Below are 14,276 nucleotides of genomic sequence, written 5' to 3'. Positions count from 1 at the left end.
TTCTTTCAGGGGGCAATACAGTATTGACTCCAAGATGGAAGGTAAGGGTTTAAAAAAAAAGTAATATCAAAAGTTAGTATGCATACTCTGTTTTAAGAGAATCTTATATATAAAAAATAAAACCAAGGCAGAACTATTAGTGAGCTGTTGCTGTTTTGTACTAAAAAATAATTGTGTTCCTTTAAATAGTGGATTACTAAAATGCATAAATGAATACAATCTTAATTTACACCAACTTTTCAGGACTACAACCTTTGCTTTTAGTAAAGCAAACCCTTAATGAAAATTATTTGTACAGCAAAGTAAGATATCTAGCAGTAAATAATCAGTATTTTTTCCAAGTGTTATAATAATGCAGAAAATAGCTTCTCTGTGAATAATGTTAAATCAAAACTTCAGCCAACATACCCACAATGAAGTAGAGTCTTGAACTTTATCAGGAAAACCTAGATTCAAATCCTACATCCAGCACCTGTTAACTATGTGAACTTGGTCAAGTCACTTAACTTTTATGTCTTAATTTCCTGTAAAACGAAAATAGTAATATCTATAATACCTAATTTGGTTTTATGATGAGGCTCAAATAAAATATGTAAATTGTATGAAATTAATACAAAAATGTAACCCCCTAACCCGCATATGTGCATTAAGGGCCAAGTGACTACCTGGAGTCCAGACTGCAGAAAGGATCTGGCCCCTGAGTGGCTAGTAATGTATCGGAAGTCAGAACTCATGACCCAAACAGTCCAGTCAGAGAGCCTCAGTAGAAGTGTTGTCATTGGCCTTATAAAGAGAGGAGGGTCACACCCCACATCTACCCCCAACCCCCAACCCCCAGTAGGTTGCTCTCTTTGGCATAGGACTTTTCCTGAATAGGAGCTGGAGCTGGAGTTCTTCCTCTCTTCTCTCTAGCACTTAATGCTCCACTTGAACCTTAGCTGGGTACTGGATCCAGAAAAGAAGTGTTTTGGGTTTTTTGTTGTTGTTTTGTGTTTTTTTTCCAGTTAGGACCACACCTGATGATTTTTCTTTCTTTCTCTTTCTTCAACTTTTACTAGTAAATAAATATAAGCTAATATAGAGTCTCAAAAATTTTTAATCATTATAAAAGTTCTTTGTAAACTTTTAAAAATTATTATTTCATTCTCATTGTTTGTAATGAGTTTCATATAGGTTTTTAGATTGCATTCAACAAATCTAATGGTGTTCACTTGTTATCACCCTTACTGTTGCTTGACTCTTTGTTCCAAAACTATTTCTCTATCTTTTTGACTGTTTAGCATGTGCTCTAAAAATATCTATCCTCTTCCTTCTTGATAAGGGTATGTTTGTTTTTCTAGAAATAGTTGCCTTAGGATAGTGGGTCCTCTTTTTTTTATTTTTATTTTTTTTATTTGGTTGTATAAGGATACTTTCCAAGTCTATTATGGTCCACTTTACAGTTGCTTGGTATTGGTATTGATTGATTATTATTGTATAATGTTAATTATTTTAAGTGTACTTCTGCCATTCATTATGATGTTCTCTTGCCAGTAAATCACCTAATGTATTCACCCACAGCCTATGTTTCATGTCTGTTGCCTGGAAGAAACCAAGAAAATTATAGGTATTGTTTTCATAAATTTATAAAGTAACTTCTAGATTCAAGTGCAAATCCTTTAGTCACATTCTTTCCTCAGCATATATTAAGAATTTTGTACTTACTGAGTATAAATAACATTTTTATTATCATTGAAGAAAAATTGCCATGAAGGCACCATTTTAATGTGTTTTTAGTGTAGCCATATATTCATGTACATCAAGTAATTAATATGCTGTTTTAGTTCAATTCCCTCTTTAATTTGAAAATCATACTTAATTACATTTTCACTATATCTTGATTTAATATTTATTTTGGAGTACATAAATAAATATTGCATGAGGATTTCAGTTAAAAGCTTTCTAATAATTGACAAAAGAAAACTATGGCCCTTTAGGGCAATTTGTTGAAAAATGACAAAATCAATAGTAACTCGTGCTTTGAGCCTCTGGGGCTTTATGGATTGTCCATTTTTGTTCCTGAAAGGTAGTGTGGCACAGTAATAAGAGTTTTGGATTTGGAATCAAAGGTTCTGAATTCATTCTACCCTTTATTCTTTCTGTATTTCTCCTTGGGCAAATCACTTGCCCTTGAGGAGAGGGGTCTTAGTTTCTTCGTTTGTAAAATGGCAGGGTTATACTAGATAGCCTCAGATCCCAGCCAGTCCTAAAACTATGATCTTGTGATGCTTAGCCTATATATTTATATATACTTGTACACATATATGTATATATAATATATAATGTGTGTGTTTACAAATGTGGGGGAAGTACAAGAAATGAATGCTTTTTATAAAGTAAACTAGTTTTTAATAGGATCACACAGATAGTGGCTAAGCTAGGATTTGAATTCTGTCATTTGATTATATATTAATACTGTATACTATACTACCTCAGATTTCTCTTTTAAAAGTCTTATGGAGAAATCAATAAACACGTATTTATTAAGAAACTATCAAATTTATATTAATGACTTTCTCCCAATAAAATAATCTTTAGATTGCTAGTGTCAATCAGCTGTTAGAAGGGATTGAATTCAATTTGTCCTGCATGATTTCACATTTCCTGGCATAAAGCTTGGTATAAAAAGAATCTTTTGTCTGGAATAAATTTTGAAGTACCTATTCTGCTTTCTGACTATTAACTATAATACTAGCATAATTCCTTGTACATATTAGGTTCTCAAATTATTTGATTATTAGATTTATTGGATTTTGTTTTTATGGTAGCTCTTACACTAAACCAAGCCCATTATGCCTGTATTAAGGCAGCTTTGAACATAATTATCTTCTTGTGGATCTTTATTGTTTAAATCCTGAAGATTTATGAAATAAAGGACATGGAGTTCTTAATATTAGCTGCCCCTTTAGTGTCTAGGTAAATTTTTAATGTTTTAAAATTTAAAACCTTTTTTAAAATTAACATTTTAGCATAATTTAAAATAAATTTAGATTTATTAGCCTACTAATATTAAAGCAAAATCTTTAGTGTTTTGCATTTTAGTGAATATGTTCAGTTAGCTCTGAAAAATATTATTGTTTTTATTATATGTATGGTTAAGCATGACAAAAATGTTTGACTAGTTTCACTGAGTAGCATCTGAGATACTTTTGGTAGCATTCTCCCATTCACTACCCCATAGGCTACTTTCTTTACTACATCTTTTTTCTTTCTTCCCCTTTTTATCTTCCCTGCATTTCTCTACTTCTTTTTGCTTCTTCTTTTCCCATCTTTTTTTCTCTTCCTCTGCCAATTCTGGTAGTAATCAGCAACTGCTCCTGCACTTTTTTGTCCTTCATAATATATCTTCCAATTTATTGTTTTATCTTTTTTTTTTTTAACCCTTACCTTCTGTCTTGGAGTCAATACTGTGTATTGGCTGCAAGGTAGAAGAGTGGTAAGAGCTAGGCAATGGGGGTCAAGTGACTTGCCCAGGGTCACACAGCTGGGAAGTGTCTGAGATCAGATTTGAACCTAGGATCGCCCATCTTTAGACCTCGCTCTCAATCCACTGAGCTACCCAGCTGCCCCTTATTGTTACATCTTGATGAGTTGTAAAAATTGAATATAACACTATTAAGATATGGCAAAAATGAGGAAAGTCATTAGATTAAAGAATTTTAAATTGCCTCTGGTCTGAGAGCTTGCCAAGCCCTTTAGAGAGCTGCTTATATATCTTTAGTGTCTCCCTTTTACCCAGTTCTTACTTCTGGTTCCAAGAAATGGTAGCATGTACAGTGACTACACCCCGAGAAAACCATTTCAGCAAGTGGACTAAATCAAATTGAGGATAACTTAGAGACTTCAAACACATTCGATGAGTTAGAGGGAAGTCTATCCCAAGTATGTGAAGACTGCCCTGGTTGAATGGACAGATCAGAACAGTTTGTTTCAAAGGCCATCAGGCAATGAAGCAGGTGCTATGGCCAATATCAAATATGCCACCCTCTTTTCTCTGCTTCCCTGGCGTCACCAGTCATCCTGACTTCTGTCTGGCCCATGGACTTTGAGAACTCTGGGAAAAGGAGTGAGGTGGATAACTGTGCAATTCTGCCTCACTCAAATCCAATTGACATGCCAGTCAAGTCATCACCCATGATGTCACTGATCCTCTTTGAAAGCAAAGGACAAACAACAACAGCTTTCTGCAGTGGAACACCTTTTTCCCTCTTCTACTTCAACTCTTCAGACTCTCAGAAATGAACTAAAACAACCTAAGGACCATGAGGTTGTCTCAGCCTCTTTTTAAACAGCCCAACTAATTTAACATCATCTTCATATTTATTTTTTATACTTTCAATCCCATTATAAAAGTCATTGAAAAATAAATAATTCCAGAAGTAGAACTGCTCCTGGTAGAAAGCATTAACTGCTAGGCCAATGCCTTTATTTTACAGATTAAGAAGCTATTACAAGAAAAAAAAAATCACTGGGTCTGGAATTAAAGGACTTAGGTTGATATCTCACTCTGATAATTATTTCTTCTGTGACCTTGAGCAAGTCATCTAACCCCATGGCCTCAGTTTCCTCTTGTATAAAATAAGAAGTTTCACTAAAAACCCTGAATTCCCTTACATCACTTTCACATTAACAAGTATTGCTAAATATCAACTATGTGCTAGTTGTTGGCAATAGAAGTACAAAGAATGAAATAATAATGACTCAAAATAAGTTTACATTTCATTGAGGGAGACAAGCAGTACATATAAAAATATATACAGTACAAATATAAAGTTAATCAAGTACATGGATAGGTATATACATACACACACACATATATATATACAAAATAACTACCTAAGGTAGTTTGAGGGGACAGGACAATAGCAATTGAGAGATGAGGAAAGGCTTCATATAAAAGGGGGTGCTTGAGCTGCATCTTAAAGGAAAATAGAAGCTCTCTGAGGTGGGGGGAAAGTTATTTTAACTAGGAAAAAATTATTGCTGAAAGTTTTTCTGATAAAGGTTTCAAATCCAAGATATATGAGGAAATGATTCAAATATGTAAGAACAACAGCCATTCCCCAATAGATTCTACTCAAGTGAAAAGAACAGGAAGTTTTCAAAAGAAGAAATCCAAGTTATCAACAAATACATTTTTAATTGTTCCAGATCACTAATGGAGGCATAATAATAGTTAGTATTTATGAGACACTTTAAGATTTGCAGAGCACTTTACATATGTTACCTCATTTGATCTTCACAACAGCTCTGTGAGTTAGGGAGTATTATGATCCCCACTTTAAAGATGAGCAAACTGAGGTATGGTGAGATTAAATGGTTCGTCTAAAAGTACAAAGCTAGTAAGTGTCAGGCACAGAATTCAAACTCAGGCCTTCCTGACTGCAGGTCTCATGCTTTATCTTCTGTGCCTCCTACCAAATTAATAAAACAAAGGGAAATGGCCACTTTTGGATGGTCTATAAGAAAACAGGTAGATTGATTCCAGCTGCTATGAAGCAGTCCAGATATTCTAGAAAGGAATTTGGAACTATACCTAGAAATTCACTATTTTCTGCTTACCTTTTGACTTAGCAGTACCACTCCTTGAGAAAGAAAGAAAGAAAGAAAGAAAGAAAGAAAGAAAGAAAGAAAGAAAGAAAGAAAGAAAGAAAGAAAGAAAGAAAGAAAGAAAGAAAGAAAGAAAGAAAGAAAGAAAGAAAGAAAGAAAGAAAGAAAGAAAGAAAGAAAGAAAGAAAGAAAGAAAGAAAGAAAGAAAGAAAGAAAGAAAGAAAGAAAGAAAGAAAGAAAGAAAGAAAGAAAGAAAGAAAGAAAGAAAGAAAGAAAGAAAGAAAGAAAGAAAGAAAGAAAGAAAGAAAGAAAGAAAGGAGGGAGGAAGGAAAGAAGGGAGGGAGGAAGGAAGGAAGGAAGGAAGGAAGGAAGGAAGGAAGGAAGGAAGGAAGGAAGGAAGGAAGGAAGGAAGGAAGGAAGGAAGGAAGGAAGGAAGAAAAAGACCTATACTGGAGAGAAATAATCACGTCTGACAATTAGTTCTCTTAACTGTAATCCAAAGTATTGTCTTTGAGTACTTATGTACTTGCTGTGTATCAATTTTATCATGTTCACATAGAGAAAACAGCAATATTAGCAACATTTTAAGATATAAAATAATCCTATATCTTTCAGATATTTATACTATCTTTGTATAGTTTGCAGAATGCTTTTTTAAGCTGACTTTTAGGATATCCAGGGATAAAAACTACTTTGTTCTTATTATTTTTATTTTTATTCCAGTATACATAAAGTGCATAAGTGTATAAAGACTTAAAAATCACTCTAATAATATAATTACTAAAAAAAAAAGCACTTAACACAATAATAGCATTTTCATAGAACATGGGCTCAGAAGGAATCATGGAGATCAAGCTTTATATATAAATAAGGAAATCAAGGCTCATAGAGATTGGTACAAGGATATCCAACTAGTAACATCCTTTAGCCATGAGTATAAAGAATTAATGTCAGTACTAAAATTGAATGCCTAATTTAATATTTCTTATAGGTTGTAATTTTATTAATATTTCATTTTTTCCTCAATTGCACTTAAAAAAAAACAATTTTTAACTTCATTTTTAAAAGTTTGAGCCACATTCTCCTCCCTCTTTCTGTTCCTCCCTTTTCCCCTCCTTGAAGTAGCAAGCAATCTGATACAGAGATTTTACATGTGCAATAACATAAAGCACTTTTCTATATTAGTCATTTGATAGAAGAGAACTCAAACCAAAAAAATGAGGAAATAAAGTGAAATACAGTATGTTTAAGTCTGCATTCATACTCCTTCAGTTCTTTTTCTAGAGGTACATGACATTTTTCATTATGAGTCATTGGGGATTGCCTTAGATCCCTGTATTGCCATGAATAGCTAAATCATTCACAATTGTTCATCAGGAATATTGCTGTTACTGTGTACAATGTTCGCCTGGTTTTGCTCCCTTCAATCTGCATCAGTGCATTAGATACTTCCAGGTTTTTCTGAAATCATCCTTCTCATAATTCTTATAGCGCAATAGTATTCCATTATAATCATATATTACAACTTGTTCAGCCATTCTCCAATAGATGGACTCTTAATTTCCAATACTCTGCCAACAGAAAAACTGCTATAAATATTTTTGTACAAACATGTCATCTTCCCTTTGTTTAACTTTTAGGATCCAGACTTATAGTGGTATTGCTGAATCAAAGGGTACACATTGTTCCAAATTGTCCTCCAGAATGATTGGATCAGTTCTATGTTGTAATTTTATATTTTCATGCATAGATTTATGGAAAATCTACAAGCAGAGATACAAGAAATGGAATTCCTACAGTTTTCAAAAGGTTTAAACTTGATGAGAAAAGAAGATTTTGCAGAATGGTTACTGTTTTTCACAGACGCTAGCAACAAAGATATTTACTGGCAAAATGTGACACAGAGGTTGTCAGCAGGAGAGGTTGGTATATACTTATTTATATGATAGAGCTATAATAGTCATAATTAAACTTACTACCTAAGGTTTCTTTTCAAGTTAACCAGATTTTATATTTGTTTTATAAATATAATAATCAAAAGTTCTATTCCTATTTTCCCTAAATTCAAATTATTGTTCACATATATTTATTTTTCAAATATAACTGTTTTTATCTATTTGCAAAAATATTACATTGCCTAATTTAGCGAACTCTAGGTTGACTTTTTTAAAGTACTATTTTAATTGGACTTTTAAAATCCAATAAACTGTACATTAAAATGAATATCCTAAATTAGGAAGAGGAAAGTAAGAGATATAAAAGAAAATTAATGATCTCTCTGGCCCTCAGCTAGGATTGTTATTTCTTTTTATCTCTCTTGATGGTACTAGAACTATATTATGAGAATAACAGAAATTAGATAATTATAATTAGATCTTACATTTCTCAGCACTTTAGTTTTCAAAATGGCCCTAAGATTTATATTTCTGTTAGTTTCTTTTTTATACCTTTAATTAATTTTGAATTGATTGATCTTTATAGAGGATTATACTTATTCTTAAGCCTAAAAATTCTTAGCCTATTTACAAAAATGATATCAATCTTTTTTTTTTTTTTTAGAATATTAGTTTGGACGAATTCAAGTCATTTTGCCACTTTACAACCCACTTGGAAGACTTTTCAATCACAATGGAAATGTTTAGTTTAGCTCATCGTCCTGTCAAACTGGGCAAGTAAAATTTAATCATGAAAATGTTTCTTTTGTAAACCATTCTAAGTCATAGTTCAATCAGCTGATTTTTCTCAAAAATCAAACTTATCAGTCAAAACACTGACCTTTTAATTCATTTTTCAGGAATGTACTTTATTGCTGATGTGTTGACTTTTATTTATATCTCCAAAACTTTATATCTTGAAAAACATTCTGACCATTATTTTACCACCATGTTCATTCTTTTAGAAATCTCTCATTTTATTTTTTAGTCATATTTTCTTAAAAAATGAAAGGGGGGGGGCAGCTGGGTAGCTCAGTGGATTGAGAGCCAGGCCTAGAGACAGGAGGTCCTAGGTTCAAATTTGGCCTCAGACACTTCCCAGCTATGTGACCCTGGGCAAGTCACTTGACCCCCATTGCCTAACCCTTACCCCTCTTCTGCCTTGGAGTCAATACTGGAAGGTGTTTAAAAAAAAAAAAGATGGAATATGTAAAATGTATAGAAATTAATTTTAAATGGCAAAAAATTATCGTGTCACTATTAACCATTTAAACTATTTAAAATACAAAACTACATTATGAATATTCCTTCTTGAAGTCATAATCTAAAGCTTAGTACTTAACCTCACAGGGTGAACTGAATTAAAGAATAGGTAAGACAATAACCATTTATGAAATATTTGCTATATGCTGGGCACTGTGCTAAACACTTCTGCAAATATTATCTCATTTGATCTTTACAACCCCTGATCAGTAAGTTACTATGATCCCCATTTTGCACCTGAAGAGAGGCATTAGAGAGGTTAAGTGATATGTCCAGGGTCACATAGTAAGTATCTGTGGCTGGATTTGAACTTGAGTCTTCCTGACTCTTAAGTCTAGCACTCTATCCAGTGTGTTACTTGGCTCTGGTTATTGCAATGGATAATGTGATAGAGGGAAGCTCAACCCTATCTGGGCCAAATGCAAGTGGCAGGTATAATGATCTCCAATGTATTTTCCAAATTCTTTATATATATTGGAATTCTGTCATATGAATTACAGTTGGAACTAATTTGATCATCATGGTGGTTTGAAAATTTTAAATACTAGCATTTATCATGCCAACACTGTCATTGTAATGCTACTTGTCATAATGAGATTTGATATATTTACAAGATTACTGGTTTGGACTTTCAATGAAATTCAAGTTGCAAAACACTTAACACTGAGATGGTACTAAATCCCAATTGTGTTGTATTGCTCCAATCCTATGAGGTCTATATTATGTTCTTTTATGTTTTCTTTTTGTTAGCGGAATTTAAGAGAGCTGTGAAAGTGGCAACAGGCCAGGAGCTCTCAGACAATATTTTGGACACCGTCTTCAAGATCTTTGATTTAGATGGTGATGAATGCCTCAGCCATGGAGAGTTTCTTGGGGTCTTAAAGAACAGGATCCATCGAGGCTTATTGGTAACAAATGCCAGTTTTTGTCTGTAATTTTAAACACATGCATATAGTTTATTTTATCACAACCAGGTCCTCACTGCTACAAAATTGATTCTCTATCTCACTCCTCACCTTGGCTTCAAATTTTTTCAGTCCTCAAGCCTCCAGCAGTGTCCTTCCCCCAATCCTTTCAGTTGAGGACTTGTCTCATATTTGATAAAGAAAATTAAGAACATTTTCATTTAGCTCACATTGTTTTTGAGAGCCAAGCCCGCAGCCTCCCAAAGTGGAGGGTCCTTCTGACTAGGTGGAGCAGTCAGGCGAATAAGAGATGAGAGACGACTAAGTGCTCAAACTTGTGCTTAGACGTCACTCAGTGTTCTGCCATTGCACAGGGTTTATTTTATAGCTCCAGTGAGTACATGCTTTTCTGGCACACAATCATTTTTCAATATACATGTTTCCATAGAACCTAACAATGGATGCAAAGCCTAAGGAGATAGTCAACAAAAACACTGTTGCTAAGTGCAGGGTCAGAGGATAGAATCAACATGACCCAGATATAGGTTGGGGAATTCAGAGCACAGATTTGCCAGAAGTTTTTATGCCTAGAAAAGAGGGTCCTATCTAAGTAGATATATAAGAATCCTTAGGTTTAATTTTGTAAGTGGGATCTCCTGGTAATATTCTGGGGGAGACAGAGTGGGACATCTGTGTTAACCCTGCAAGCATGTTGCTCTCATCTATTTTTCCTGGGGCTAACTAAGCATAATAATCATAGCAATTCAAATAATATGGTGATATTAATAAGGAAATTCACTTATGGGAGTTTCAGTGGGTGTTTTCATCCTTCCTGGGGTCTGCTTTGCAGTCCCTAGTTTCCAGGTGTCAAACAGCGTGGTCTTTGATGGCTCCCAGCACATTGTCTTCCCTTTTTCTTCATCTCACAATCCTTTGACATCATCCCCAACTATTTCTTCCTTTATTCTATTCTCTAATTTTAAAAAAGGGAGGAGGAGGGCTTAAGGCCAAACCTTAGAAAAGAGATTCTAGAACATAGTTTTGTGTGTGCATTGTAGACCCCTTTGGCACTCCAGTAAAGTCTATGGACCTTTCCTCACAATGCTTTCTAATGCATAGACACAAAGGAAACCAATTATAGCAAAAATAAAATTTTATTTTTTCTCCATCCAAACTTAAAGACTCCCTAAAATCAACTGCTGTTCTACATGTACCCACACCCTCCTGTTTTCTTCAACAGATTGCCTCCACTATTTTCACTTCTCTTTCTCTCATCTGCACTTTCCCTGTGCCCAAATCTTATCTACACTGGCTTTCATTCCATCTTTCCTCTCATTCTTTTCAAAAACCCCAAGAATTTGGCTTCCTACCTCATTACTCAATTGAAACTCCTTTCTCCAAAGGCACCAGTGAGATCTTAATTGTCAAATCTAATGTCTTTTTCTCAGTCTTCATCCTTATTAACATCTTTCAATATTTGACACTGTAAATCAATCATGCTTTCCTACTGTAGTCTTTCCAAATTTTTGTGAACCTAGTTTTATTAGTTCTGCTACCTATTATTCTTTCTCAATCTCCTTTTTTGGATCATCATCCATGTCCTACTTATTAACTATGAGTATTCCCCAGGGCTCTGTCACCAGTTATCCTGTATGGCCAGATGGCATTTATTTAATTGCCTCCTGCTCATGGCCTTCTAATTTTGAACTTCCTTTCATCATGACAGCTCCTACTGCTCCTACTACTGCCAGATTTGAATCCAGGGCAAACAGCCTTTGTTAAAAAGGAACCCAGTAAACACTAAAGAAAGGTTAAAACTTCAGTAAATCTATCTTCACATTATAAGATAAATGGAAAAGGTATCAAAAAGCTTTGGGATTTTTAAAGAAAACAAACCACTGTCTAAAGTATTTTGCATAAGGAACAAATGCTCTAATTTGTAATATAAATATGACTATAGATCTTTTCTTCTCAGATTAGGAAAAGTGTGGCATATTTCTAGATATCTACACAAAGTTTCTACTTATAATATTATGGCCACCTCAGATTCAATCTGTCCAATATTAAAGCCATGGCTTTCCTCCTCAAAATAGCTTCCCTTGGGGACAGCTATGTTGCTCAGTGGATAGAGAGCCAGGCATGGAGATGGGAAGTCTTGGGTTCAAATCTGGCTTTAGACACTTCCTAGCTTTGTGACCCTGGCCATGTCACTTAACCCCCATTGCCTATCCCTTATGCTCTTCTGCATTGGATCCAATGCATAATATTGATTCTAAGATGAATGGTAACAGTTTTTTATAAATAAAAATAGCTTCCCTTTCCAGCATCTGTATTTGTTATTAGCTTTCATTCTTCTGAACCGAAAGGTTTGAAACGCTGAACTCCTTTGACTCCCTTCTTCCCTAAAAATTTGGCCACACTTATGAAATGATCAAGTTACCATAAAGAATATTTAACTTTCCATGAAATGCTACAATGAATATTAAATTAAGGCTTTGTTGTTTTTATTGTTATAAACAGGAACCACAGGAGCCAAGCATGGAAGAATACTGGAAATGTGTGAAAAGAGAAAGCCTCAAAGGACTAAAAGAAGTTTGGAAACAGGCTGGAAAAAACTATTTCTAAAAAAAAAATAGTGGGAGTGGGAGTACCAATGCCTCAAATAGCCAGATGTTATATTTTTTAAGTGCCCGGTGTTTATGCTCTTAAGTCCTTTTCATTAATTTGTTTGTAAAAGACTTGCTTTCTAATTTTATAAAACTAAACCAGTTTCATCAAGGAAATCTTTTTTCTTTTATTAGGAAATACTGGAAATGTACACAAATGGATTTTAGACCCTTGTGAAATTCTAATTTAGGCATTTAGGATTTCTTTTCTGAGGTAGAATTAAAAACATGATATTAGTACTATCCTCTAGTTTTGTCAGTTTCAGTAATTTAATTGGCAGCAAGAGAAGTACCTGTGGACATAAGTTTATGTTTAGTATCACACTCCAAAAATATACAATCCAGAATTAAAAGATTGAGTTAGAAAATCAGTAAAAATTTTCTAGACCCTATCTTGGGGATTTCTTGTATTTTTGATTTCTGTTGTGGGTCTGAGTATAAGTTATCTTAGTGCATTGATAAAAAAAAAAATCAGTATTTGAACTGGATTAATAATAAAGTATTTATCAAAAACTGTGAACCAAGTGCTTGATTTTTCCACACATTTTTAAAACTATAAAAGAATAATTTACAAAATGTTAACATGATACTTATTTTCTCTAAAATATTTGATACTTCTTAAAAAAAATTTAATGCTATTCATTACAAATTATGAAGCAGGGGGCAGCTAGGTAGCTCAGTGGATTGAGAGCCAGACCTAGAGACAGGAGGTCCTAGATTCAAATCTGGCCTCAGAAACGTCCCAGCTGTGTGATCCTGGGCAAGTCACTTGACCCCCATTGCCTAGCCCTTATCACTCTTCTGCCTTGGAGCCAATACACAGTAAGGGTTTAAAAAAAAAAACAAATTATGAAGCAATCTATATATTTTCATTTTAGTTCCTCCTAGTTTTTTACTTCCTAAAAATACTATAAACTTTCTCAAGGCAATAAACTTTGTCCACGAGGAGGTGTCAAAAGAAAAGATTCCTCTTCATTATTAGACAGTGACTTTTCAGGCCAATACTGACAAAGTTCAGAAAACTTCTTACCATATTTCTTTGTTAAAGATTGTGGTTTAAGTAGTCTTTCATAGGAAGAACTCAGATTTCAGTTCAACATTCATTAAGCACTCATTATGTGCTAAGTGTTAGGAATATAAAACCCCAAGAGTGCCCAATTCAGGGCAAATGCTCAGCAGCCCTGAAAGAGTAGGCAGCTTCCACACCAGCAGAAGTCTAGCTCAGTCCCACTTACCCCATGAGAGTTTCTGCCCTGTCTGCCATTAGGGAACTTTATTTTTAACCTTCTGTTCTCCCCTTCACCAACGGAGCAAGAGAAAACCATTGGCACTGTTCCCCTGAGAGACAGGAAAGATTTAAAATAAAAAAAACAAAACACATTCTGGGACAAAGACCAGACGGTTGACCTAAATCCATCATCCCAGTGAGAGTTCTTAGATCAGAACAATCAGATTATCCCTACATTTCTGTCCTCCTACCTCCTACCTTCAGAACCCTTCAGAGCCAAGCTCCAAAAAGAGAAATCATGAAATTGATCTGTTGATTTGTGACCTCATCAACACCTTAATAATCTTCTTTAACTCCCACAGTCTCAATAGCCATCCTTTGCCTGGGTGGTCACCAATTAGTTGGGTACATCTTACACCCTTGTCACTTTCCCTGTTTTGTTCTGACTACTAGCCTCTGCCTCTCACCCCTCAGGTCTTCAGAAAAGATTTCAGAAATGAATCAAACATCCCAATTGCATGAAGAGGTGGGTCTTTTAATGGAGTGCATTTAACTCCCATAAGGGAAGGAAGTTCAGAGGTTCAAGTGAAGCTCCTGGGGGCAGTACTGGAGCAGGGAAGGGGTGCTACAACCAAGCCTCAATGCCTAGAGAGAGTAGACATAATTGGGTCCAAGTTCATGAGCTTTGGAT

General features: G+C 34.5%; 1 protein-coding gene across 1 annotated transcript in view; it reads left to right on the top strand.

Moving 5' to 3' along the window:
• Window positions 1–12,877, top strand: part of MICU2 (mitochondrial calcium uptake 2) — a 186,467-nt gene extending 173,590 nt beyond the window's left edge. Inside the window, exons 9-12 of the mRNA XM_007495212.3 lie at window positions 7,340–7,511; window positions 8,149–8,257; window positions 9,537–9,694; window positions 12,212–12,877. Coding sequence (XP_007495274.2) covers window positions 7,340–7,511; window positions 8,149–8,257; window positions 9,537–9,694; window positions 12,212–12,316 — 544 coding nt within the window. The 3' untranslated portion in view covers window positions 12,317–12,877. The remainder of the gene's footprint in view (window positions 1–7,339; window positions 7,512–8,148; window positions 8,258–9,536; window positions 9,695–12,211) is intronic.
• The last annotated feature ends 1,399 nt before the right edge of the window (window positions 12,878–14,276 follow it).

This window comes from Monodelphis domestica, chromosome 4, assembly GCF_027887165.1.
Source record: "Monodelphis domestica isolate mMonDom1 chromosome 4, mMonDom1.pri, whole genome shotgun sequence".
In the NCBI taxonomy this organism is placed as follows: Eukaryota; Metazoa; Chordata; class Mammalia; order Didelphimorphia; family Didelphidae; genus Monodelphis; species Monodelphis domestica.
The sequence above is the reverse complement of the archived record's forward strand: the minus strand, read 5'-3'. Positions and strand labels throughout refer to the sequence as shown.